Source organism: Perognathus longimembris, chromosome 3 (genome assembly GCF_023159225.1).
Source record: "Perognathus longimembris pacificus isolate PPM17 chromosome 3, ASM2315922v1, whole genome shotgun sequence".
In the NCBI taxonomy this organism is placed as follows: Eukaryota; Metazoa; Chordata; class Mammalia; order Rodentia; family Heteromyidae; genus Perognathus; species Perognathus longimembris.
The window spans coordinates 93,073,237-93,100,268 of NC_063163.1; the positions used below are offsets into that span (position 1 = coordinate 93,073,237).

The window sequence follows — 27,032 nt, forward strand, 5'->3', positions numbered from 1 at the left end:
GAAAATCTGTGAGACTCTTAGTTCTAGTTAAATACACACACACACACACACACACACACACACACACACACACACACACACGGCTAGGAGAAAAGCCTATGAATTGTTTGTGATAGATTTCTTGTTTGGTTGCTTGGTTGTTATTGTTTCTTTTGAGTATTTCTGATTCTCAACTGGAGGTAGCCAAAAGCTGTTTCGAAATGCCTGAGCTCAGCACATGGTCTTCTCTGGCTCTGTCCCTCGTGGCTCCTGCTCTCCTGTCCCTTTGACCTCATGTCACTGAGCTGAGATGCTGCAGAGGCATCTGAGACTCTGGAAGCAACTGTACCACGTGGAGCCCATGACATACCTTCTAATTTTTTAATTAAAAAAAATTTTTTTTTGCTGCTCCTAGGTTTGAACTCTGGGCCTGGCCATTGCCCCAGAGCTTTTGTGCTTAAGGCTAGAGCTCTACTACTAGAACCACAGTTCCGCTTCTGGCTTTTTCTGTGATTCATTGGAGATAATAATCTTATGAACTTTCCTGCTCAGACTAGCTTTGAACCTCCTCCTCAGATCTCAGCTTCCTGAGTAGCTAGGATCACAGGTGTAATTATTTGTCTCCTCGTAATGGCCTGCTGGACCTCAGGGTAGGGAGGGACTGTGTGTGGTTGGGGGAAGGGTTTCCCCCAGCCCTGCCTGGTGAACTTCTTGTGTAGCATTCCTGATGGATGTGAGAGCTGGCTTTTCCTCGCTGCTGAGACTGCTCGGCTCAAGTTTTGGAATGCAGTTGTGGCTATGCTGAACTTTGCTCTCCTTCCTGGGTTCGAACTTTTTCTCCTCCAGTGGCCACACTCCTACCTTATGGATCTTAAACAGTTTCCTAGCAGACCTGGGCTTGCTCCTCTGCTGGGCTTGCATGAACTTGTGCGACTTGCCATATATCTCTGTTTTCATGGTCCTCAAGGAATGCTTCTGTGCTAGAAGCATCCAACCCTGGACTGTGAAGCTAGTGATATCTTATGCTTATAACCACTTGGCTGAACAGTGTGGCCTGCTTCCTTGAAATCCCAGGCAGCTTGCCCTGAACATACCATACTAGATAGAAAAGATGCACAAGGTTGCTGCTGAAGTATACCCTCTACCCTTTTTTTTTTTTTTTATGAATGGGATCTTCCTTTTCTGTTTTTGGTCCAAGACTGAGACTCGAACTATGTACCTGGCACTTTGGCTCATTAGCTAGTGCTACATCAATGGAGCCATGCCTCCAACCCCATGACTAGGACTTTTTACCATGAAAGGCATAAACAGTGTCCACAAGGCCAGAAAACAAAGCATTCTTTGATCTGGGCTGTGAGGTAAAGGATTATCCTGGCAGTATCTTGAATCAGGATCATGAAGCAGAGATAGAATCTAGCTTGCTATCACTAAGCCATGCTGCTCCAACCTTTTCTGCTTTTAAATATTTATCAAATAGTTTTTTCCCCCCCATCTTCCTCAGGACCCATGTAGTTGGGATTAATGTATAGACCACTGTGTCTGATTTGTTCCTTAAGAAGAGGTCTGAGCCAGGTACCAGTGGCTCATGCCTGTAATCCTAACTACTCAAGAGGCTAAGATCTGAGGATCATAGTTCAAAGCTAGACTGGGGCAGTAAGGTTCATGAGACTTTCAACTCCAGTTAACCACCAAAAAGCTAGAAGTAGGACTGTGGCTAAGTGGCAGAATGCTAGCCTTGAGCACAAAAACTCAGGGGCAGCCCCCTGGGCCCTGAGTTCAAGCCCCAGCACTAGCAAATAATAATAATAATAATAATAATAATTAACTTGCTAACTTTTTGTTAGCTAACTTTTTGTTATGGCCTCATATGATTGGCTCTGATTGCCTAGCAACTGGGATTACAGTGTGCACAAGAGTGCCTGACCCCACAGCATAACTTTTAATATCAGAGTGATTGAGTTAAGGGCAGTAGGTGCTTTATTGGGTGTAGCAGAGAGCACTCGTGAGTAGGCCTATTAGAGCACTGGTAAGCTTGTGGCTTACACTGGGAAGAGGGAGATACAAAAGAGGTAGGAAGAGAAGGCCTGACAGGAGTTCCAGACCTTTGCCAGCCATGTTTCATCACACACACACACACACACACACACACACACACACACTGAAGTAGGTGGGCTGCCACATCTCCATTTGCAGACAAGGAACTGGGCCAAGAGAAGTGAGGCAATCCCTGTGTTCTTAGTAATACAGGGATTGTGTGTGGCTAGTAAATGGCAGGCCTGAGATCATGCAACTCTACATGTAGAACTTTCCCCACTTTGCGTCTTCTGGCTTTGAGAGAGTGATCCTCAGTACCCCTGGCAGCTGCGTATCAGGCTGGCCAGCCAGTGCCCTAGCTAACTCTCCTCTGCCTCCTAACAGCTCATGAGAACTGCTGACTCAAGAGCACTGTTTTATCCTTGTCAGTGATAAAAAGCCATTGAGGGCTTTTACCTGCCAGCCCCAGAACTAAACTGACTCTTACCGATAAAGAAAAATCATTAGAACTCATAGGCGGGAGGGGCACTGGAGAATGAGCAGAGTAGTAGATCCTGAAAACTCTAACTGTGGTAAGTGAGCAGCCAGGCAGAGCAGAGCTCTGACCTTTTTTAACTTCTGATCCTACTTCAGGCCTTTACTTCAGTTAGGAACTTAATTGACAAATCTTGAAAATATCCCTATGTTGGGCTAAATAGGATTTCAGAGCGGGGATCCCAGATAGCATAAGCAGGCTTGTTACTGACCTGGAACCCTTCAGCCACACGTGGTAAGAGCATCTTCATGAGGTTTCATTTCTGGAGAAAAGACTGGAGAACTAATGCTTCCTGGGTTGAAATCAGAAAAGCAGACCTTCCTTCTCACTTTGGTCTAGGTTGTTTCTCTTTATTCATGACTCTCAGCCTGCCTGAGGTTGAGTCTCAGTGATCCTGACCAAGGCACCTACTTTCCCTCTTCATTCATGAAGAGGAGGTTGAAGATTAAGGAGAGGCAAACTACAGTCTGGCTAAATCTAGCTTCCAGTGTATTTGCTTATTTTAGTTTATTTTTATTTATTTGTTTTTTGTCAGTTGTGGGGCTAGAACTCGGCCCTGTCCCCGAGCTCTTCTTGCTCAAGGCTAGCTCTCTGCCACTTTGAACTACAGCTCCACTTTTGTAGTTTGCTTATTTTATACTTTCTGTGTATGTGTGTGTGTGTGTGTGTGTGTACGCATGCACACTGTCTCTGAGCTTTTTTTTGCTAAAGGCTAGTGCTCTATATTACCTGAGCCACAGCTCCACTTGCAGTGTTTTTGTTTTGGGGGGCTTTCGTTGTTTGGGGAGTTTTGGTAGTTAAATGGAGATAAGAGTCCTCACTGACTTTCCTGCCTAGGCTGACTTTGAACCTCAATCCTCAGATCTCAGCCTCCTCCTGAGTAGCTAGGATTACACTCAGCTAATTGCTGTGTGTGTATTTGTGTGTGTGTGTTAATCCTGAGGCTTGAACTCAATGTCTAGGCACTGTCCTTGAGCTTCTTTTGCTTAAAGCTAGTGCTTTGCCACTTGAGTCAGAGCTCCACTTCTGGCCTTTTGAAAGTTTATCAGAGATGAGTCTCATGGACTTTTCTTCCTGTGCTAGCTTCCAACTGTGATTCTCAGATCTCAGCCTCCTGAGCAGCTAGGATTACAGGCATTAGCCACTGATACCTATCCAATTGCCCCTTTTTAAAGAGGAATTTTAGGTTCAGCAAAATGGAACAGAAAGTTCTCTATACATCTCCTGCCACCTTGTCCAGTATCCCCTGCCGTCAGCATCTCCAACCACAATAACATTTGTTACTATGTGCTTGGTCAAATGTATAATGATTTACCCATAACTATAGAATCATACAGACTAGCTCCACTGCTCTAAAAATCCACTGGCTGTTCTAAATAAAGTTTTACTGGTACAGGGGCAGAGCCCACTCTTGAACATCTATGGCTACTTTTGCACCATGGTGGCAAACAAGCAGTTGTGATAAACACTATATAGCCCATGAAACCTAAGATATTTATTATCTACCTGCAAGTAGAAAACAAACTTTAGGCTTCTGGTCTAGAAATTTTCCAGGAAACTTTGTAGAGTCTTTGATCTTCTCTGAGGTGGTTCTGCCATTTCACTATCTGCATGCTTAGTTCTTTGTTTGTTCTTCTCCTCCCACTCTCATTCCCTGTCTCTTTCTGGACCCTCTTGTGTGTGCTGCCACAGCCGCCACCGTCCCTGAGCAGAGGACTGTGACCCTGGATGTTGACGTGAACAACCGCACGGACCGGCTGGAGTGGTGCAGCTGTTATTACCATGGCAACTTCTCTCTGAATGCAGCCTTTGAGATCAAGCTGCACTGGATGGCCGTGACTGCTGCCGTGCTCTTTGAGATGGTAAGATCTCCACACGTGTGGCTGTGACCTTGGGCTCACCTTGAAGAGGCACATGGAGGATGCATCATAAAGATTCAGATCACTTTTATTTTTCAGTCCAGCCTGCCTCCTGTTACCTTCTACCACATCCGCTGGAATAGCCTTTTGTGTGTGTGTGTGCTAGTGCTGGTCCTGAGGTTTGAACTCACGGCCTGGATGCTGTCCCTGAGCTTCTTTTGTTCAAAGTCCATACTCTACCACTTGAGTCACAGCTCCACTTCCAGCTCTTTTTGAGTAGTTGATTGGGGAGTAAGAGTCTCACAGGCTCCTGCCTGGGCTGGCTTTGAACTGTGAGCCTTACATCTCAGCTTACTGAGAAGTGAGGATTACAGCTGACCCCCTGGTGCAGCCTTTTAAAAATTGAACATAATTAAAACATTGAACAGGCTACAGAAAAAGGTATCTCATAATATATTTTTTTTTTCTAGCAGTGCAGGCATTGAACTCAGGGCCTCGCACTTTCTAGGCAAGTGCCTACTCTTCTAGATCAAGGTTTCTCATGCTTGGCATTGCTCCAATCTGGAGCTATATAATTCTGTGTTAGGGGACTGTCATCTGCGTTGTGAGAGACTGAATGATATCCTGGCCTTTATCTACTTATTATGGAACACATGCCCAGCCCTGTTAACCCAAGAGCTCTCCAGGGAGAGTACATGTCCCCAGGGAGGGGGAGTTTTGCCCCTGGCTGAACAACAACAAAAAATTACCTGGCCTAAAGTATCAGAAGTGGCAAGGTTGAAAATTTGTATTGTAGATGGCCTTGCTGCTGGTCTAGCCTAGTCTGCTTCTCTAATCGGGCCATTCTGGGCCACAGCCCCATCTCCAGTCCCAGTGCCTATGGAATAAACACTTGTATCCAAGTTGTCCATACCTTCCCAAGCCCTGTCATTACAATCTGCTATTCCTCTTTAGCACAATGATTCAGCCCCCAAAAATATTTTTCAGTGGGTCAGCTGAGGCCCAGTCCCCTGTGACACCAGCCTCAGCATTTCATCACGCAGCTGAGAGCAGCTGCAAAGTTCAAAACTTGTTTACTGGGAGCTGCGAGATGACCCAAGAGAAATAAGTACAGCACTAGCCACCAAGTTTTGATTGTCCAGAGTTTGGAGGCCCAGTTTTGTCCCAGAAGACACAGTGTCCTGGGGAGAGATTTGTCCAGATCTGTGCCAGGATTAATCTGCCTCCATATATGGCACTAGTGTCTTCAACGCCTCCTTCCTCCCAAAGACCCTCATCCAGGAAGCATCCTTAAGACCCAAGTCAACAAAGCTACCTGCTTTTAGTGTGTGATATATGCCTAGAATCTCAGCACTAGAGAGGTGGAAGGAGGAGATTGTGAATTCCAGGTCAGCTTATGCTATGTAGTGAGACCCTATGTCAGAAACAAAAAGGAGCTCACCCCTATACAGGTACAGGTGGCTCACCCCTGTAATCCTAGCTACTCAAGAGGCTGAGATCTGAGGAGTGAAGTTCAAAGCTGGCCTGGGCAGAAAATTCCATGAGACTCTTATTTCCAATTAATCACCAAAAAGTCAGAAGTGGAGCTGTAGCTCAAGTGGTATAAGTGCTAGCCTTAAGCACAAAACCTCAGAGACAGCACTAAGGCTAAGACCTAAGTTCAAGCCCCAGGACTGGTACAAAAAAAAAATACAAGAGAGAAAGAAGTAAAGGAAAGGGAAGAAAAAGAAAAGAAAAGGGGGAAGGGGAGGAAAAGGATAAGGGGAAAGACCTGCTGCTCGTTTAGCTCAGTTTACAGCCAACACCAGTTCTTCCCTAGCTAGTTGACATGGTCAGACTCCCTCCAGGCTAAACTAACCCTTTGACCCAGTAGGCGTAAGTGTTCTTCTGCAGGCCCTCACAGATAACGATGTCACAAAACAGCATGACCACAGCATGCATGCACACGTACACACACGTGCACAGAGTGTAGAAGTGTTTATTTCCTCTGAGGAATTTAGGAACTATCTTTTAAAAGTATATTTTACAAATATATGCCTGTGAAACCTACTGAAAACTGCTAATGTTGCTTCTGTTATGCTTTTTAAAAGCCTAAGGCGGGTGCGTTACTATTTTAAGGCACTGTGCACATTTGTTATAAATCAAACTTTATGAGGATCAGTATTATCTAAAATAAAAAGGTTGTTGACTAAGCCTTAGGAATCAAATTGGTCAAACCAAAGATCTTGGCTTTTTTGTTTACTGTGATTATAAACATTAAGGAATAATCTTTTTTCTTTTCTTTTTTTTTTTTTTACAGAATTGTGTTTAAGTCAAGAAATTTAGCTGGGTGCTGAGGCACTGGTGTCTGACGCCTGTTGTCCTATCTACTCAGGAGACTGAGATCTGAGGATCATGGTTTAAAAGTCAGCCTGGACTGGAAAGTCCATGAAACTCTTATCTCCAATAAACTACTCAGAAAAATCCAAAAATGGCATTGTGGCTCAAGTGGTAGAACTCTAGCCTTGAGTACAAAGAGGCTTAGGGACAGTGCCCGGGCCCTGAGTTCAAGCCCCAGGACTAGCAAAAAATACAAATAAAAAGATATGTGTGTGTGTATACATACATACATATATATATATATATATATATATATATATATATATATATATATATATATATCCCAGGTACTCAGGAGGCTGAGGCAGGCAGGTTACTTCAGCCATGAGTTGGAGACTAGCCTGGGCAGCATTTCAAGATATCTCAATCTCAAAAAACATTAAGATGACATAAGATCAGATTGACACAGATATTGTTATGGTAGAGCCACATCCATTAGCTGTCCCCCACACACGAGCCTTGCCATACTGAGGATTGAACCTAGGGCCTCCCATAAGCTAGGCATCTCCTCTACCACTGACCTGTACCTGCAGTCTCACCATTCAAAAAAATTTTTTTTAATCTCAAAATCTAGAAAATTGCCTCTGTTTTGATAGGAAGTCTGTCTTTATGCTCTGTTAACTTTGCTTCTTGGTTTGCCTGGTGGGAGATGGCTGTGGGGAGTTTCCCAAGAGAGTGGCTCGCATTCTTCCTGTTAGTGCTGACCAGCCCTGGCCAGAGGTCACCACAGTCTCCCACCAATGCCTTCATCTGCTCTATAATCCTGCAGGGATTGCTCTCTGACTTCATTCATTAGACTTACTAAATTTTGTGTGTGGCAGTGGGGTTTGAACTCAGGGCCTCACCCTGACTAGGCAGGTGCTCTACCATTTGACCCTCACCCCCACTTGAGGCCAGCCTTGGAGAGCACAGTGGTCCTCCTGAATCTGTGGTCTTCTTTTTATTTTATTTATGTACTTTTTGTGGGGCTTGAACTCAGGGCCTGGATGCTGTCCCTGAGCAGCTAGCACTTTGAGCCACAGCTCTCCTTTTTTTTTTTTTTTTTTGGTGATTAATTGGAGGTCAGAGTCTCAAATACTTTCCTGCCTTGGACTGGCTTTGAACCACAATCCTCAGATCTCAGCCTCCTGAGTAGCTAGGATTACAGATATAAGTCACCAGTGCCCAGCCTATCTGGGGCTTTCTATGTACCTTATTGTTGAGATTGGGGCCTCGGAAACTTTTCCTGGGCTGACTTGGCACCTTGATGCCTTCTGAGTAGCTGAGATTACAGGTACGAAGTTGATATTATGCCCAACTGAACTTGTTAGTTCTTTTATATGGTACTGAGGTTTGAACTCGGAACCTATGCAGTCCTAAATTTTTGATACATAACAAAATTGGAAAGATTTTTACCTTTACCTTGTGATTCTCTTTCAACATGACACAAAAAGAAGGGTTTCAACTCTCTCCAGTCTAAAAACAAAACCACTGAAGTTGCAGAAAGCTGGGGCCATGAAGAGTGACTATGTACTCCCAGGAAGTGAAACTGCCCCTTTTCCTGTCCAGGCCTGGAGCCAGTGCCCATGAATAAATGAACACGCCAGTCAATACGTAGGCCGCCACGCTGGCGGCTTTGCCCTTTGGGGCCAGAAGTTATCTTCTTTTGTGTGAAAGAGCTTGGAGATGACCCTGTCTGTTTTTATATTTTTCCACCAGGTCCAAGGTTGGCATCGGAAAGCTACCTCCTGTGGCTTTTTGTTGGTCCCCGTTTTAGAAGGTCCTTTCGCGCTGCCCAGTTATCTGTATGGTGACCCCCTTCGGGCCCAGCTCTTCATCCCACTCAACATCAGCTGTTTGCTCAAGGAAGGCAGCGAGCATCTGTTTGACAGTAAGACACCCCCCCACCACTCTGGAAGTCCTGCTCCAAGGACACCGCTGTGGGAGGTCTGAATCAGTACAGTATCAAAAATAGACAGTTACAACAGGGCCGAAGGAATCAGGGTTTCTATCCTGGTGCTTCACTTAGTGGCTGGGTCACCCTGGAAAAATCACCTAATGTCTCTGAGTGTTGAACTCCATATTCCTGAAATAGAATTGGCTAGAGGTGCCTTGCCAACTCAGGAAGGCAGTCGTGAGGCCCAAAGTCGGGCTGTGGGTGGGAAAGGGCATTGTGCACTGTAAATCTCTGACGGCATTACTCCCCTCCCACATCCTCCTTCCCAGGACTCTAGGCTAACTGGTTTGGGCTACAGGAATTTGAACCTCATATATAGGAGCCTCCTGTGCTATTCTATACCCCAAAAAGGGATCATTGGAAGCTAAACAGGAAGTAGGTTCCCATGGTACAAGGCTGGTGCTGTGGCAGCCCCTGCGAACCTGCACATCTCTCAAGTCCTGAATCTGCAGGAAGACAAAGCAGAACCAGGAGAGTCAGATGAGGATAGCGGAACCCAGACAGGCACCCAGCCTGATCTGTCCCTTAATGCCAATGCATCAGGTTTAGTGGATGCGCTCTGGGCTGTGCAGCACACGGCTGTTTATCACCAAAAGTCTTTGCAGGTGAACGTATAAATAGCTCCTAGGAAAGCTTTCAGTGAGCTCACAGATGATGCTTTTGAAAATGAAAACCTAGATTCCATGCCAATACGTGAGGAGCCCAAGATACAAAGACTATAAAATGAGAAAGAAAGAATTTTTTTTTTTTGCCAGTTCTGGGGCTTGAACTCAGGGCCTGGGCCCTGTCCATGAGCTCTTTTTGTTCAAGGCTGGCACTCTACCACTTGAGCCACAGTGCCACTTCCAGCTTTTTCTCTGTATGTGGTACTGAGGAATCGAACCCAGGTCTTTGTGCATGCTAGGCAAGCACTCTCCCACTAGGCCAAACTCCTGGCCTCTTTGTTTCATTCTTTCTCTTTTTTTTTTTTTTTTTTTTTGGTCGGTTGTGGGGCTTGAACTCTGGGCCTGGGTGCTGTCCCTGAGCTCTTCAGCTCAAGGATACTGCTCTACCACTTGAGCCATGGTGCCACTTACAAGAAAGAACTTTTGATGGAAAGGAGATGCTTTCTTCTTGTGCCCTTGTGAGTCTGTCTTGTGGTCAGTGGCAGAGAACCATCCCAGAGGGAGAGGGTGAGGAGGCTCACCTGGTGGGCAGGCCAAGTTCAGTATGGCTATGCCTTGCATGTGACTGACTGCTCTTATGGCACAAGCAGTTTTTCTTCCAAAGGCCCATCTGTGTATTCTTTGTTTACAGTCCAGAGGATTTTTTTTTTTTGTATAGACACAGTGTTCCTAGAGATGGTTGCAGTCCTAGCCAAAGCCCACAGAGTCCTTTCACACTGGAGGCCACCAATTCTAAAATTCCACCACACATTGTGGTGCTGCCTCACAGCGGGACAGAGAGAACTGTGGATGCAGTCTCGAAATGCCAGACAGTTGTAAGTCAGGCAGGTTGCCTAATGTGTTGTGGATGTATGGAGGAGACAGGACAATGGTCCTCCATACTGTCTACAGATACTGCTCCCCACCCTCACCATACCAGGACAGGATTGCCTATAGAGCTGGCATTGCAGGATGTGTTTGTGCCAGTTGATATTTTTTCCTGCCAGTGGTAACCCAGTCTTCAAGTCCAGCATCCTCAGTTGGTTGCTATGGTTACAAGCTAGTGATAAGATTCGTAGTTCAAAGGATTCATATCTAAAAATCGATTTTCTTTTTTCTGTGCCTCTTCTTTTCCTGTGTTCTCCCCTCCCCTTCCTGTGGCAGTGAATTCAGACTTAGGAAAATAGTGACAGGCATGTGCAGGCTGTTGCATGTGTGTGTATGTGTGTGTATGTGTGGGTTGTTGTTGTTAAAATCAAAATCATTTTTTCTTTGCTCTTGTCCAGAATCTTCCAGTCTATCTTAGAAAATTCTAAATATTGAAAGAATAGTAAAGCCACTGCTGGCATTCATAATATACCTATATGTATAGCTATATCTATGCAGTTGCAGAGCCTGCTCTGCTGCCTGTTGCTGAGTGACAGCCTCTCAGAAGCAGTACCTCTGCAGCAGGAGCAGGGCTGGAATGATATAGTGGGTAATGGGGGAGGGGACCCATCTGCTCTGCCCCCCTCCCTAGCCAATCCGTTCTCAAAAATCCATTTTTATATGTTCTTGCCTCCGTTTCTCTACACTTGAAATGGAGCTTGTTTTTTTGCCTTTTTGTTTTATTGCTCTACCACTTGAACCACAGCACCACTTCCGGTTTTTTGGTGGTTAATTGGAGGTAAGAGTCTCATGGACTTTCCTGCCTGGCTGGCTTTGATCCTCAGATCTCAACCTCCTGCATAGCTAGGATTACAGGCGTGAGCCACCTACACCTGGCTGCCTTTCTTAATGAGAATTGAAAATTCACTGATACAAAAGTGTGGGGGTAGGGTGGTTTTTTTGTTTGTTTATTTTTTTTGTTGTTTGGGGGTTGTTGTTTTTTTTTTTGGCCAGTCCTGGGGCTTGAACTCAGAGCCTGAGCACTATCCCTGGCTTCTTTTGCTCAAGACCTAGCACTCTACCTCTTGAGCCACAGCGCCACTTCCGCATTTTTCTACGTATGTGGTACTGAGGAATCGAACCCAAGACTTCATGCTAGGCAGGCACTCTACCACTAAGCCACCCCATCCCAGCCGGGGGGGATGTGTTTTTTAAAAGCTGCTAACATGCATTTAAGTTTTATCTTCTATCTGTAGTTTAATACAGTCTTCATTAGAATGAGTCTTTGAGTTCCTATAGCTATCTCCTGATGGCTCAGCACCTCTCTAGAACCTGTTACAGCTTAGGGGAGAGAACAGATGCATCGAGTGTCAAGGATTACCAAGAAGTCCCCATGCCAGGAGGGCTACTTGCATCAGGATCACAACTCAGCTCTGTTCTTTTTTTCCTTTCAGGCTTTGAACCAGAAACATATTGGGACCGCATGCACCTCTTCCAGGAAGCCATTGCCCACAGGTCTGTCCCTTATCTGTCCCTTCCTGAGCCGTGGGAGGGCATCCCCGTTCATCCCCAGAAGCAGTTGTCAGTGTGAAGCCCAGCTGGTTTGGCTCTTGGGAAAAGGGATCCTACCCCACCGATGACATATTCATTGCTTAGGGACAATGGGACTCTGCCTTTGTTTCAGAAATAAATACTACCCTACCACTTTTCTTTTCTTTTTTTTGACAGTCCTGGGGCTTGAACTCAGGGCCTGGGCTCTGTCCCTAAGCTTCTTTTGCTCAAGGCCAGCATTCTACCATCTGAGTTTCAGAGCCACTTCTTGCTTTTTCTGTGTATGTGGTAATGAGAAATGGAACCCAGGGCTTCATGCATGCTAGGCAAGCACTCTACCGCTAAGCACATTCCCAGCCCATACCCTGCCACTTCTTGTAGCCTTGTTTTTCAAACCTCCTTGCCTTCTTCCAGTTGAGGGATGAGTTTAGCCCCCAACAAGAGCCTGAGCCAAACTACCCAGGAATTTAAGCTGAAAGAAAACATTATAAACTTTGTCAAGAGGTTCTAAGCAAATCAGAAAACAAAAAGCAGTAGATGAATGAGCAGCTATTTCTTAGCATCTAATACGTGAGCCAGAGAGAAAGCCTTTTCTAGTCTTAGACCCAGCAAGCAGAAGGCAGCACACTAGCCCATCTCCAGGAATCACTAGTCAGTGGCCGGTTGCTATTTCACATTACTTATGAGGAAGCCAAGTCTCCTGTTCTTGCCTCTGTGGCCCTGTCACTGCACCTTACACAGGGTTAGGTCCTCTCCTTATCTGGGTATCTTCCACTGTTGCCACCCCTACCCTCACGCCATCACGCTTGCAGCTACAGGAGGAGGCTCCTGATGTAACCTCTCCTGCCCAACTTGGCTCTGGCCTCCCTGAGGCTTCATTAGGGTGTTCGGTAACAGCTGTAGGATAAATGCATGGGCTCCTGATTTCCTCCTTAAAGTAAGAAGGGGTGCAGATTGGGGACCGAGGAGAGGGATCAGAGTGGTGAGTGAAAATATGTTGGTGATATTTTTGTTTGTTTGTTTTTGAGACTGGGACTCAGACTTGGTATCTGATGTTTTTGCTCACTGGCTAGCGCTCTACCAATGGGAGCCACACCTCCAGTCCCAGGGGAAAAGGGTTTTGGTGTGGGTAGTGGATAGGCCTGGCCCACAGACAACCCCTCCCCCCAGCATCTGTCAGAGAAGCTAGGAAAGTTGTGTGGCAAATCCAGGCACCACACACCTTCATTTTTCTTGCCTCCCACAGTGTTGCAGGGCGCATGTGGTGAGTCCTTCACTGGTCACAAGGAAGACCCACCTTGCTTCTGGGCGAGTTATAAGCAGCTCTTACTCTGCCTGCTTTGTACCTCCTTGGAAAGCCGCTGCACTGGCTGGCTTGACTGGCCTCACTTGGGACATGACCTTTATTTACCAAATCTGCCTTTTTTTTTCTTCGTAGTCTCTCCTCCTTCTGTCCCTCGTCATATGTTTTCCTCTCAAGGCTGCCCTTTCCTCTGGAGCCTGTTCTTCCAACCTCTGATTTCCTCATGTGTCTTTTACCCAGTCCCCCCATGTCACCGCCCCAAATTCTTCTGTGTGTCACCTTCTCCCTTGTAATTTCAGCCCCTGCTCTCTCTGAACCTGTCAGTGTTCCTATGAGGGTTTCCCTTCTTAATTCCTATTTTCTGTTCTCCAAACACCCTCAAACTGTGGCACTGTGTTGCCCGCCCCTGGAAGGCAAAGTTTACATTTTTGTCACTTTCGTTCCCTTCTGCAATGCCTAGCAAAATGTCTTGCCTAGGGTAATTGTTTTACTTGTAGCTTTTGCCTAGAGTGGAACTCTCAATGAGAATGTGGCTCTGAAATGATGCATTAGCCTACCTGCAGGTCCATCTCTCAGGATCCCATCTGCTGGGACTCCCAGTGCCTCCTAAGACTTCATCTGGGTTGTTGGGGTGAGACTAATTCCCCAGGATGGGAGTCCCCTGTCTTCACGGAGATCCTGCCTTGTATTTTCTGCAAGTGGACAGTGAGGCAGCCACAGGCTATGGCTAAATTGTGTTTAAAAAAATAATAATAAGGATCTTAGCTAGGTACCAGTGGCTCATGCCTATAATGCTAGCTACTGAGGAATCTGAGATCTGAGGATTGTGATTTGAAGCCAGTTTGGGCCAACAGATCCAATAGACTCTCATCTCCAATGAACCATCAGTGCTGGAGTGGAGATGTGGCTCAAGTGGTAGAGTGCCAGCTGTGATCAAAAAAGCAGAGTGAGAGTGCAGGGTCCAAGAGTTCAAGCCCCAAGTTATCTCTCTCTCTCTCTCTCTCTCTCTCTCTCTCTCTCTCTCTCTCTCTCTCTCTCTCTCTCTCTCTCTCTCACACACACACACACACACACACACACACACACACACACACACACACGGTCCTAAGGAAGAAATGAGGCAAGAATCCTGTGGACGGACTTCTCCATGCAAAGTAGGCTGGTTGGAAAGTAGGAAGAGAGTAGAGGCACAAACCATGATGGCAGAGCCTGAAGATGAGTGTGCTTGCAAAGCACATTAGCCTGTCCATGCCACTCGCATATTTGATTTCATGTGCCATTTACTAAGCAGTTGCAGAACAAGGTATAGAGAGCCTCCCTGGGGAGCTCAGCCCAGAAAGGGGTGGGGACAAACACTAGACCCCTCCCTGAGCCTATACCACTGCCTTCATTACATAAGCCCCTCAGACTGGAGGGCGGAAGCTGCATCTGCCAGCCTGTCCTTTCCAGATCTTAGCAGGTAGGGCTGTAATAAATGTGCTTTATGAAAATAGAAAGACCAGGAATAGAATAAGCCATAGATGAGAAATGGAGCAGAGCAAGTCATAGGTGAGAAATGGCTCCTGCTGCCTACTTTCGGAGTACTGCAAAGCAGAGGCTCTGGCAGTGTTCCTCAAGATGGTTCATTTCAGGGCCTTTATTGAGACCCTTGTATTTCTCACATGAGCACAGAGGGTGTGAGGTGGGGTGTGGCTAAGGGGTGGCAGTCTTAAGGAAGGTGTGCATCCTTTCCAGGCAGGTGACGGGCAGTTTCCTGTAGGAAGCAGGGTGATGGCTGGGCCAGTGTTGAAGCCTGGCGTGGTGGAGAGGCTGCAGAAGGGAGACTGGGCTGGGATAAAAGCAGGCCAAGCATGCTGCTGGGAGGGGCCCGGACACTGAGATGTGGTAAGGATGGAAATAATCAAGCCACATGGTCCGTCCTGCCTGACATCTTACCAGATCTCCATATGGAGCCATCTTAGCCACACCCTCTCCTCTTGTCCCATTGCCTGTGGAGCCCCTAACCTGCGTGTCTTCCCATCCTACCCTTAGGTTTGGGTTTGTCCAAGATAAATATTCTGCCTCTGCTTTTAACTTCCCTGCTGAAAACAAGCCTCAGTACATCCACGTGACAGGTGAGGAGCCAGGGGCAAAAGAGGTGGGCATTTGGGCCCCTGCAGCAGATGCTTGAGCCCTGCAAACTCCCCCCCCCCCCCCACACACACCACAAGGGGATTGGATCCATTCTTGAAGGTCCTTTCCTCTGCACCACACCTAGGGGCTGAATCTGGCCATCTGCTTGGGTGGCTGCCACAGGCCCTGCCCCTGTCCCCCCAGGCACAGTGTTCCTGCAGCTGCCCTACTCCAAGCGCAAATTCTCCGGGCAGCAGCGCCGCCGGCGGAACTCCACCAGCTCCACCAACCAGAACATGTTTTGTGAGGAGAGGGTGGGCTACAACTGGGCCTACAACACCATGCTGACCAAGACATGGCGCTCCAGTGCCACAGGGGATGAGAAGTTTGCCGATCGGCTGTTGAAAGACTTCACAGACTTCTGCATCAACCGGGACAACCGGCTGGTCCTGTTCTGGACAAGTTGTCTGGAGAAGATGCACGCCAGCGCCCCATGAAGCCCCAGACTCAGGAAGCCATGTGTGTGTGTATGTGTGTGTGTGTGTGTGCGCGCGCACGCGTGCCTGTATGTGCCTGTGCCTGGAGGGTGGGGGGGTAAGGATTTCTGTCAGGCTCTCAGTGTCCAGGAGTGGGGCCTATTGCTTTCTTTCTGGTCCTCACACAAGTGTTTTCTCAAGGAGAAAGACTTGGGAAGCAACTGGTACCATGACTGCCACCCATGTCCTCGACAGCAAGTACCCAGTGCAAGTGGGAGGCACAGATTGTCCGTAGGAGGGCTTCAGTGTCTGGGAAAGAGGGCACGCAGCCTCCGTGAATGTCTCTGGAGAAGGGTTGGCTCCCATTAGCATCCTTTTCCTCCAACACCCATGGAAAACTAGGACCTGAATCTGCTGCTTTTTATCCTAGGAGTTTGCACCATGTGTAAGATAATCCTGTGAAATAATGTGCCATACACTCACGCCTGTTGTATATATCTGTACAGAGCCGGAAGCAAATAAAGCATCTCCCGTCCCAACTCATTATCAAGGTCACTGCGGAAGGACCCAAGGGCTCTTGGCCACCCTGGCCTGACCTGTCTTCCCTGAGTTGCCTGTGCAATCGTTGGGTCACACACGGACACACACCTGCCCTGGGAATTAGATTGTGACCCTAGTCCCTGGGCCATCCCTAGCACCACTGTTGTGCTCCTGGGGAGGCCAGGTCACTGACCAATATCCACAGAGCTTGTAGAGTGCTCTGTCTTTCCCTCTTTTCCTCACTCCACCAGTAGGAAGGCCGAGTACAGAGTTAATTCCCAGTCCTTTCTGTCCTCAGAGCAGCTTGTGACAGTTGCACCTGGAACCCAGTCTTGCCCCACCAGTGTGTGCTCTTTGGATTGTGTGCCTGCACTGGAGCTTGAACTCAGAGCCTAGGCTCTGTCCCTTTGCTTTTCCCAAGGCTAGCATCCTATCACTTGAGCCACATTAGCTTCCTGAGTAGCTAGAATTACAGGCATGAGGCACTAGTGCTTGGTTTCAGAATTTTTAAGCTCATGGCATCCAAAGAAACATTTTCCTAGTGCCTTTGATATTGGTCTAACCCTAGTAGCGCCCACCCTGGGCCCCTCTCTGGCCAAATGTCCTGCCCCTCCCCCAAGCTACTTGTGGGATCCATGGCTCTGCCTGAGGCAAGCCCTAGAGACTGCCCCAAGGGCCATCCCAAGACACATGAGCACCCTTATAGTCCCAGCTACTCTGGAGGTTGGAGTAAGACGATCACTTAAGGAGTTCAAGACCAATCATGTGGGCAACATAACAAAACTTGTTTCTTCTAAAAACAAAAACTATCCAAACTCCTTTCCAGGTCCCTGGGATACAGCAGTCTGGAGGTTGGATCTGAGGGAAGGTCGGGAGGGAGGCTGCTAGGCCAGTGTTCACAACAGTGTGTGGCTTTGTCTGCCTGGGGCCATTTGGTAATGTCTAGAGACACTTGGTTGTCACAACTGGAGGAGTTCAGACTCAGGACATTTGGCCTCATATGTCAAGTGTCAGGTTGAAACACCAGGAATAAGACTGAGGGAGGGGGGAGTCCCTGAGAGGGGACCCCTCGGCTGGGAAAGAGGAACCTGACCATTGCCCTTAGCCATACAGAACATTGTGGATAGAGCCAGGACTGGAGTTCTGCTGGAGTCTCGTGTCCAGTGCTTTGTTCTACCTCATGTTTCTCTTTCCCTGTTTGTTTTTTGTCATATGGTTTTGAATTCAGAGCCTTGTGCTTTTTAGGCAGGTGCTCTGTCACTTGAACCCCACTTCCAGCCTTACTGTTTTTGCTCTAGTTTGTTTTTCAGATAGAACCTCATGCTTTTGCCCAGGCTGGTCTCTGACCAAGATTCTCCTGCCTCTGCCTCCTGAATGGCTGGGCCCCCAGGTATGTGACACCACACTCAACTTCTTTTTGTCTGAAACCTGGACTTGAATTCAGAATCTGACATGTGTGCTCATTAGCTGGCATTCTGCTACCCGAGCCACAACTCCAGCCCCCAAGGGTTGGTTATTCTTTTTTCTTTTTTTATTATTACAGCTTGCCTCCTCAAAACTCCTGAAGAGCAGAGAGTACATCTTGTTCATCTTCCCCAGAAAGTGTCCATCACAAATTAGGTACGCATGAAGAATCTGTGGAACTCATTCAGTCAGATAACGTTTATACAAAGCTGAACAAGATGGTTCCCACCCTCATTAGAAGGAGAAGCACACGAAAAACAGCAGCTATGGAGTTGTACAAAGAGTCTGTACTGGTGGTCCCAAGAGATCTAGAAGTAGTAGAGATGGCTTCATTCTTTGTAGGAGAGTGAGAAAAGACTTCAGAAAAGGACCATTTGGACTGGGTTTTGACAGCTATGTAAGAGTTTACCTGGCAGATAAGATGGCTGGCAGGAGTGGAGAAGTAGAGGGCTTTGGTCCCAGAATTGTCAAGAGAAAGTATCTGAAATCAAGATATCAGGATGGGGAAGGAGGCATGGGAGAAAGAATATTTACATATCTGCTCCACCCAGCCTGCACTTGGCACTGGTTTCCAGGGGGGTAAATGCTGTCGCTTTGCAGGGTAGAAAATGGGCTGGAAATCTTCTGAGGTCATAGTGACAAAAAGGGAATTGTTGAATCTTTGCACTTGGAGCTGGTTTAAGAACCTAGGAGAGGCTGGGCACTGGTGACTCACACCTGTAATCCTAGCTACTCAGGAGGCTGAGATCTGAGGATTGCAGTTCAAAGCCAGCCTGGGCAGAAAAGTCCATAAGACGTACCTCCAATTAACCACCAGAAAAACTGGAAGTGGGGCTGTGGCTCAAGTGATAGAGCGCTAACCTTGAGCTGAATTGCTCAGGGACAGTGCCCAGGCCCTGAGTTCAAGCCCCATGACCACATACACACACACACACACACACACGCACGCACACACACGCACACACACACAAAAGAACCTAGGAGATAAGGGCTGCAAAATGCTTTTCACTTGAATTTAACTCTACAATCTGAGGCAGAGTCGCTGTTATTTTCCCATTTTGTTTTTAATTTTGGGAATCAGGATGGTCTTGAACTCATAATCCTCCTGTCTTACCCTGCTGACCGTGAGGATTATAGGCCTCAGCACTCCATCCTTTCCTGATCCAATCAAAATCCTTTCCTTTATGAGTGTCATGACTTAAACTCAGGATTTTATGGGTGCTAGGCTAGTGTTGTACCCTTTGAGCCACAACTCCATTCTAGTTATACTAGTTATACTGGACATATTGTCCAGTTATACTGGACATATTGTCTAGCAAACTTTTCTGCCAAGGCTGGCCTTAAACTCTGCATCTTAGCCTCCTAAGTAGCTAGGGTTACTGGTATGAGCTACATTTGGGCCAGCTGTCTGTGTGATCCTAAGCAAGTATAATCATCTCATTGGACCTCAAGTTTGGGGTTCCTAGGCCCCCTCTGAAGGGTCATGGTGAGGAATCAATGCAGAATGCTCAGTAACTTTTTTTTTCAGTATTGAGGATGGAATTCAGGACCTCACACATCTAGACAGGCACACTAACATTGGCCTATACCTCCAGACCAGTATTTTATTATCTTTTGGAGACACAGTACTGGCGATTGAACTCAGGGCCTCACATTTGCTAGGCAGGTGCTCTACTGATGAGCCACACCTCCAGCTCTCCCAAACCCAGTAATCTTAAGAGAGTGCAATACACATCAAGCTCCCATGGAGGCCAAATGTTCCATTTTAAATGCACCTTTTAAATGGCAGGTGCACCCGCATATGCCACCAGATAGTCTGGAACTTGGGAAAGGATAGAAAAAAGCACAGCAAGAACCAGGTGCTGGTTGCTCACATCTGTGATCCTAGCTACTCAGGAGGCTGAGATCTGAGGATTGTGATTCAAAGCCAGCCTGAGAAGCAAAGTCCAGGGGACTCTTTCTCTCCAATTAATGACCAAAAACCTGGAAGTGGAGGTGTAGCTCAAGGAGTAGAACACTAGCGAAGAGTGAAAAAGCCAAGTGAGAACTGAAGGCCTTAAGTTCAAATCCCAGTCCTGGCACAAGAAAGAAAGGAAAGAAGGAAAGAAAGAAAAGAGGGCTGGGAATGTGGCTTAGTGATAGAGTGCTTGTCTAGCATGCATGAAGCCCTGGGTTCGATTCCTCAGTACCACTTTGTCTTTATGAGAAAAAGCTGGAAGTGGCACTGTGGCTTACGTGGTAGAGTGCTAGCTTTGAGCAAAAGAAGCTCAGGGACAGTGCCTAGGCCCTGAGTTCAAGACCCAGGACTGGCAAAAAAGAAAGGAAAGGGAAGTAAGGAAGGAATCCCTAAACAAGTACTTGTCTTGTTGCTATAGCCAGGTGGGTGACAGAAATCCCTACTTCTCAGAGGAGAAACTGAGTCCCAGAGAAATGGAAGGGGCTTGAGCATACACATGGCAGAGCATCCCCAACCTTTCAAAAGAATGAGAAGGGTGGGAGAGAAGTGCTGGAGGTCTGCACGGTGGGTAGGCAGCCTGCTGAGCAGCTGCTGGAGCGGCAGGGCTGGGGCTCCGAGCATCACAGTGAGAGCAATGTTTCCTAGGCCCGCCTCCCTGGCTCCCCTGTTCCTGTACCCCACACTGACCACTGTGGGGTTGGCACTCAGGGCCAGAGCCCTCGTGGGTGGTCTGACACACCACATGTGTCTCACCTCCAAGTGGAAGTGAAAGCACAAGAGTCCCCTGGCCAGACAGGAGGCGAATCTGGACGCCACCAACATGTCTGCCTTAGGCCAGAACCAGGACAGTGGCTGCCAGCACGGGGAGCCAGCCTGGCATGGGGACCTGCCCTGCATCTCTGCAAAACAGAAAGGGCTCAGTCATATGCCTAGGTGGCTTTTTTTTTTCTGTGCCTATCTTGGGGCTTGAACTCAGGCCCTGGGCACTGTGTCTGAGCTTTTGTCCTCAAGGCTAGTGCCCTACTGCCTGAGCCATAGCTCTATTTCCTGGTGTTTGGTGATTCATTGGAAATAAGTCTCATGGACTTCCCTGCCCTGGATGGCTCTGAACTGCGTTCCTCGGATCTCAGCCTCCTGAGTAGCTAGGATTGAGTGGAGCTAGGCAGGGAGTTTGCACAATGCTTTGTTTAGGTCTAGAAACAATCTCACAGTATTTGTGTATATTGGGGCAGGGGTGGTACTGGAGTTTGAACTCTGAGCCAGACCCCCAGTCATTTTGTGTTATTATTTTTCAGCTATAGTCTTGTGCTCTTGTTTAGGCTGCCTTCTGATCTCCCATCTTCCTACCTGTGCCTTTTACATAGCTGGGATTACAGGCATGTACCACCATGTCCATCTGGTTTTAAGTGATTTGGGCAACAGGGTCTTGCTGTGTAGCCTAGGCTGGTCTCAGACTCATGATCCTCCTGCCTCAGTCTCCCAAGTACCTAAATTGCATGAACATACTATTAACAGGAAGTATTTATTACCAGCTGGTGTGTGTGTATGTGTGTGTGTGTGTTTGAGAGAGAGAGAGAGACAGAGAGACAGAGAGAGAGAGAGAGAGAGAGAGACCGTCCATACTAGGGCTTGAGCTCAGGGCCTCCTGTTCTCACTTGGATTTTGTGTTCAAGGCCAGCATTCTACCACCTGAACCACAGCTCCACTTAATGAACTAGCTTTTAGCTAGTTCATTAGAAATAAAGAGTCTCATGGAGTTTTCTGCCCAGGGGCTGAGACCCTCAGATCTCAGCATCCTGAGTAGCTGGGATCATAGGCGTGCACCCCCAGTGCCCAGCTCCAGGCTGTCTTTTAGAGGTCGCTAGCTGAGGAGAGAGGTCACCCCCACTGGCAAGTGGCACTGTCTAGATTCCACTCCAGGTCACCATGACCTTGGCCAGCCAAAGGTGAGCCTTAAGGTTGTGGCTGTTACATTTTTGATTTTTACCTGATGTGAGCCAGTTGCAGGAGTCAGAAACCAATTTGGTGAGCCCAGGGTTTGGGCTCTTCCTCTGGCCAGTGGCTATGGAGTTACTGCTCCTTCTCAAAAGTGTCACAAGCCAAGCAAGCTGGAGTCCCCTCAGCAATGGATACTGCCACTCCCCTGTCAACAGAAATCCAGAGAAGGATACAACTTGTCTGACATCTGTGGAGCTGGGCCAGCTTCACACCATGTCTCCCCTGAGTAGCTGCGATTATAGACATGTACCATCAGGCCCAGCTTGTATGTTGAGGTGGAGTCTTGCTAACTTTTTTTTTTTTTAACCCAGGCTGACCTCAAACTATAGTCTTCCTGGATCTCTGCCTTTTGAGTGGCTGGGATTACAGGCATGCATCACTATACCTGGCTCCCAACTTAAAATCTCTAGCCCTGATCCCAGTTCTGAACTCAAAACCACCTCCCCCATTACCTTACCTTCTTAGCCTCTCATTAGAGATCTAGGAGAAATAATAGCCTTGATATGTCTTACAACGCAGTTCTTGATTTAGCTCTGCACCCGCCCTGGTCCCCATCCAAACCTGTTCCTCCCACAGCCTTCCTCAATTTAGTATCTGTACCATCATCTCCCCAGTTATTCAGGCGGAAAGCCTCGGAATTATCCTGTATTTTCCCTCCCTCAACCCCCACATCCATCCATTAGCAAAAACATATTGTAATCTGACCCTTCTTCCCGTCTTCTTTCTCAGATGCAGCACAAGCAAATGGTCTTCCTGAGTCCTCTTTGGTCCTCAATAATTTATTCTGCTCATAGCAACTTAGTGCGCTTGCTTTCTTTCCCCCTTTTTTCTTTCTTTTCTTTTGAACTCAGGGCCTAGGCACTGTCCCTGTAATTCTTTTTCTCAAAGTGAGTGCTCTACCACCTGAGCCGCAGCATTATGTCTGGCTTTTTCTGAGTAGTCTATTGACTACTATTGATAAGAGTCTCACAGGGCCTCAGTGTGGCCTAGTGGCAAGAGTGCTTGCCTCTCATACATGAAGCCCTGGGTTCAATTCCCCAGCACAACATATATAGAAAATGGCCAGAAGTGGCGCTGTGGCTCAAGTGGCAGAGTATGCTAGCCTTGAGCAAAAAGAAGCCAAGGACAGTGCTCAGGCCCTGAGTCCAAGGCCCAGAACTGGCAAAAAAAAAAAAAAAAAAAAAAGAATCTCACAGACTTTCCTTCTGGAGCTGGTTTCGAATTGCAAGCTGGTTTCGAATTGCAATCTTCAGATCTCAGCCTCCCAAGTAGGATTACAGGTGTGAGCCACCAGCACCTGGCTTGTGCTTGCTATTAAATGTAGCACAAAGGGGACTGGGAATATGGCATAGTGGTAAAGTGCTTGCCTCATATACATGAAGCCCTGGGTTCGACTCCTCAGCACCACATAAAGCCGGAAGTGGTGTTATGGCTCAAGTGGTAGAGTCCACACCCAAGGACTGGCAACAAAAACAAAACAAAAATGTAGCACAAAGCCAGACACAGGTGGTGGCTTAGATCTGTAATCCTAGCTACTCAGGGAGACAGAGATTTGAGGATTGTGGTTCAAAGCCAGCCCTGGCAGGAAATTGTATAAAACTCCATCTCCAATTAACTAGCAAAAAGCCCAGCTGGAGGTATGGCTCAAATGGCAGAATGCCAGTCAAGCAAGCTGAACTGGAGACTTTCAAGACCCAATACCAGGAAAAAGAAAAGAAAACCCACCCGATGCTGGTGGCTGTAATCTGGCTACACTAAGTCATTTACCAGAAGTTATTTAGATTTCTATCAGCTCTAACATTTACTAGCTGTGTGACTTTTGAGTGAATTTATTTCCTTTTATTTTTTGGTTGGTAATGGGGCTTGTACTCAGGGCCTGGGTACAGTCCTTGAGCTTTTGTGCTCAAGGCTAGTACCCTACCACTTGGAGCCACAGCTCCATTTCTGGTTTTCAGGTGGTTAATCGGAGATAAATGTTGCATGGACTTTGCTATGCCAGCTGTCTTGAATCACTCTCAGATCTCAGCCTCCTAAGTAGCATGATTATAGGCATGAGCCACCAACACCTGGCCTTTTTTTTTTTTTTAACAGTAGTAGAGTTTAAACTCGGAGACTTGACACTTGCTAAGCAATGTTCTACTACTTGAGCCACTTTCAGCTCTTTTATTGCTTTAGGGTGTGTGTGTGTGTGTGCCAGTATTGGGCTTGATTGCTGTACCAGAACTTAACTACTCAACCCCTTAATGTGGCTTTTTGCTGGTTCACTGGAGATAAAGAGCCTTACAAACTGCTGCTCCAGCTGTCCTAAAACTTTGATCCTCAGATCTCAGCCTCCTGAGTTGCTAGGATTACAGACGTGAGCCACCAACACTTGATACCAAGTTATTCTTTGCTCCCCTCTGTTCTTCCAGCACTACTGCCATGCGCTTAGGAGGCATTTAATAAATATTAAACGACTGAATGAATGAGTGAGTGAATAAGAAATTCCAAGCCTAGAACTATCCCCCAGGAGGAAATTTATTGTCTTTGCAAAACCAATTAGCTTTCCTTATCAGTCATCCCATCATGGAACCAGAAGAGCCCTTCTGCCTTCTAGAAAGTTCTCCATGCTACAGACATGGCCTCGGGTGATCATGGGACCACCTAGGAATTGCAAAAGTAAGGAGAGACTTTATCCCTCTATGCTGAGATGGAAACTGGCCAAGGAAGTCACAGTACAGCGAAGTCTGTCTCAATTCCTAAGTTGTCAACTTCCCTCTAGTTTTCCTGGCTACATGTAGAAGTGTGTGTGTGTGTGTGTGTGTGTGTGTGTGTGTGTGTGTGTGTGTGTGTACCAGGGCTTAAACTTAAGGCCTCATACTCACTCAGCTTGCTTGATCATGGCAGGTGATCTATCACTTGAGCCATGCTTCCAGCCTGGCTTTTTTGCAGGTTCATTGGAGCTGGAGTCTTTTGGACTTCTCAGGCTGGCTTAGAAACAGGATCCTCTGGATCTCAGCCTCTTAAGTGGCCAGAATTGTAGACATGAGCTATCGGCGCCCAGCGGAGGCAAGGTTTTCTTTAATGGGTCTAGGTCAGTCCCCCACAGAGCCACCACCAGGACATGGTGAAATGAGAACAGTGAGGACGTTGCGGGGAGTTTTCAGAAAGCTAAATTAACTCAAAGATTGTCTGCCCTAGTTTTATTTTTTATTTTTTTTCTGTGTCATGCTGCCCTTTTTTTTTTTTTTTTTTTTTTTAAGAAATCAGGGTGGTAGGAGTTTTATGCCCTTGCTGGTCAAAATCACCTACTTATTTCTCTTGTGAAATTTCTCCAGGGCGAAATTTCTCTTAGATGGGGATGGGGATTCAGGCCGACCAGCTCCAGGTTAGCATGTACCCTGAGGCCCAGAAGAGGGACACAGGCTGCCTGTGGCAGAGGGGACACTCCCATGTTGCTTAGAACCAGGGGGCAGAACCAAGGTCACTGGCTACTCGTTTCACACAGGTGTATTTCTTTGAAAAAAAATTTATTATGTAGTTGTACAAAGAGGATACAATTCCATGAGTCTATGAGCATAATGCATTTTGGTCAATGTCACCCTTTCCTTCCTTCCCCCTTTCTTTCCCCCTCCCATCCTACTGTCCAGTTTCATAGTTCAAATTTACATAGTGTCCATTGAATGAATCTCTGCATTTGCTTACCCTTCCTCTTCCATTTCTGGGCCCCTCTCCCCTCCCCCTCCTCTAGTATGTTTCACCTTATGGGGCATCAGCCACTGGTGCTGGCATGGGATTCGTTTTGATACACAGCACCCTAGTTGTTCAGAGGAGATACACCTTTGGATTCCTCCACTAAGTATACCATTTTCTTAGTCAGCTGGTTTGTGTGTATATGCATAGAGCTCTATATATGTTGTTGTGCATGGTTATAGTTTGGAAATAGCTTCCACATATGGGAGGAGACATGTGCCACTTGTCTCTCCAGACAGGTACATTTCAACTGGTTTAACATGGGGACGGTGGCAGGCAGGTATTCAACAAGTGATCCCACTGCCCTGTGCCTTACACCTTTGCTGACATTCATGCCTAGTGCAGGAGCCATAGCCAGGCAACTGTAGACACTATTTGAACCTGAGGCTTTTGGGTTCAAATAGACCCAGATTTCAGCACCAGTCTCTCCATTTATATCATTTGTGTGATTTGAGGCAAATCAACATCCTGCTATTTAATTTTGGGGTGGAGGGGGAGATGCAATACCAGGGTTTGAATTCTTTCTGCTATTTCAAATGGTGATGGACTGAGGATGTAGCTCAGTGGCAGAGCCCTGGCCTAGCATGCCTAAGGCCCAGGGTATGGACCTTTTGTTTTGTTTTGTTTTGTTTTGCCAGTCCTGGGCCTTGGACTCAGGGCCTGACCACTGTCCCTGGCTTCTTTTTTTGCTCAAGGCTAGCACTCTACCACTTGAGCCACAGCGCCACTTCTGGCCGCTTTCTATATATGTGGTGCTGGGGAATTGAATCCAGGGCTTCATGTATGGGAGGCAAGCACTCTTGGCCACTAGGCCATATTCCCAGCCCCAGGGTATGGTCCTTTACAGTTCAAGAAGAAAATAAAAGCTAGGCACTGCTGTATCACATCTGTAATCCTTGCTACTCAGGAGACTGAGTTCTGAGGATCATGGTTCGAAGCCAGTCCAGGCAGTGAAACTGTGAGACTCACATCCCCAATTAACTACCAAAAATCAGAAGTGGAGCTAAGGCTCAAGTAGTAGAGTACAAAAAAGCTAAGGGACAACTACCAGGGCCTGAGTTCAAGCCCTAGTACTGGTACAAATAATAATAATAATAATAATAATAATAATAATAATAAGATGATGATGATGATGATGATGATACAAGGATGATTATGCTTATTTCAGGATCCTGGATCCTGTAAGGATTAAGAGAGTATATGTGCAATGTCTGAAGCACAGACTGCATTTATGAGATGTGAGTCTTTCCATCAGTCTCCTGGGACTCCTTTAGAGTCTAGTAAAAAGGAAGACTCACTGAGAAAGAAGAGAACAGTTTATGATCGTGGGCCAACAGGAGTGGTGCAGTCATATGTGCTGGGCAGTTGTGAGGACAGGAGCTCAGGTATGGGCCAAATGATCAGGTACAAAGTGGCTTTCTAGCCTCTGCCCTGTGTAGGTGGGTAGAAGAGAGTAGAAGCTTCTCAAGTGGTCAGCCTGCCATGGCCTCTGGCATACAGAAATGGTTGGAAATGTTATTTTCTAAGGTTCGACAGCATTATGGGCACATCCCTGGCTCATCAGAGATGCTTGGTTGATATTGAATGAATGGGGGAGATTGTCAGACTAGAGGGAGGTGGAATTAGAATAGATTTAAGGAAGCTGAGTAGATAGCTATCTACACAC

General features: G+C 47.0%; 1 protein-coding gene across 9 annotated transcripts in view; it reads left to right on the forward strand.

Annotated features, from left to right (window-relative positions):
- Depdc5 (DEP domain containing 5, GATOR1 subcomplex subunit) overlaps nucleotides 1-16,218 on the forward strand; it is a 130,058-nt gene extending 113,840 nt beyond the window's left edge. For all 9 annotated transcript variants that reach the window (XM_048343357.1, XM_048343361.1, XM_048343358.1 and 6 more), the window contains 5 exons: nucleotides 4,241-4,410; nucleotides 8,485-8,656; nucleotides 11,688-11,748; nucleotides 15,119-15,201; nucleotides 15,404-16,218. In XM_048343357.1, the coding sequence (XP_048199314.1) occupies nucleotides 4,241-4,410; nucleotides 8,485-8,656; nucleotides 11,688-11,748; nucleotides 15,119-15,201; nucleotides 15,404-15,696 (779 nt within the window). In that variant the 3' untranslated portion in view covers nucleotides 15,697-16,218. The remainder of the gene's footprint in view (nucleotides 1-4,240; nucleotides 4,411-8,484; nucleotides 8,657-11,687; nucleotides 11,749-15,118; nucleotides 15,202-15,403) is intronic.
- Nucleotides 16,219-27,032: the final 10,814 nt, after the last annotated feature.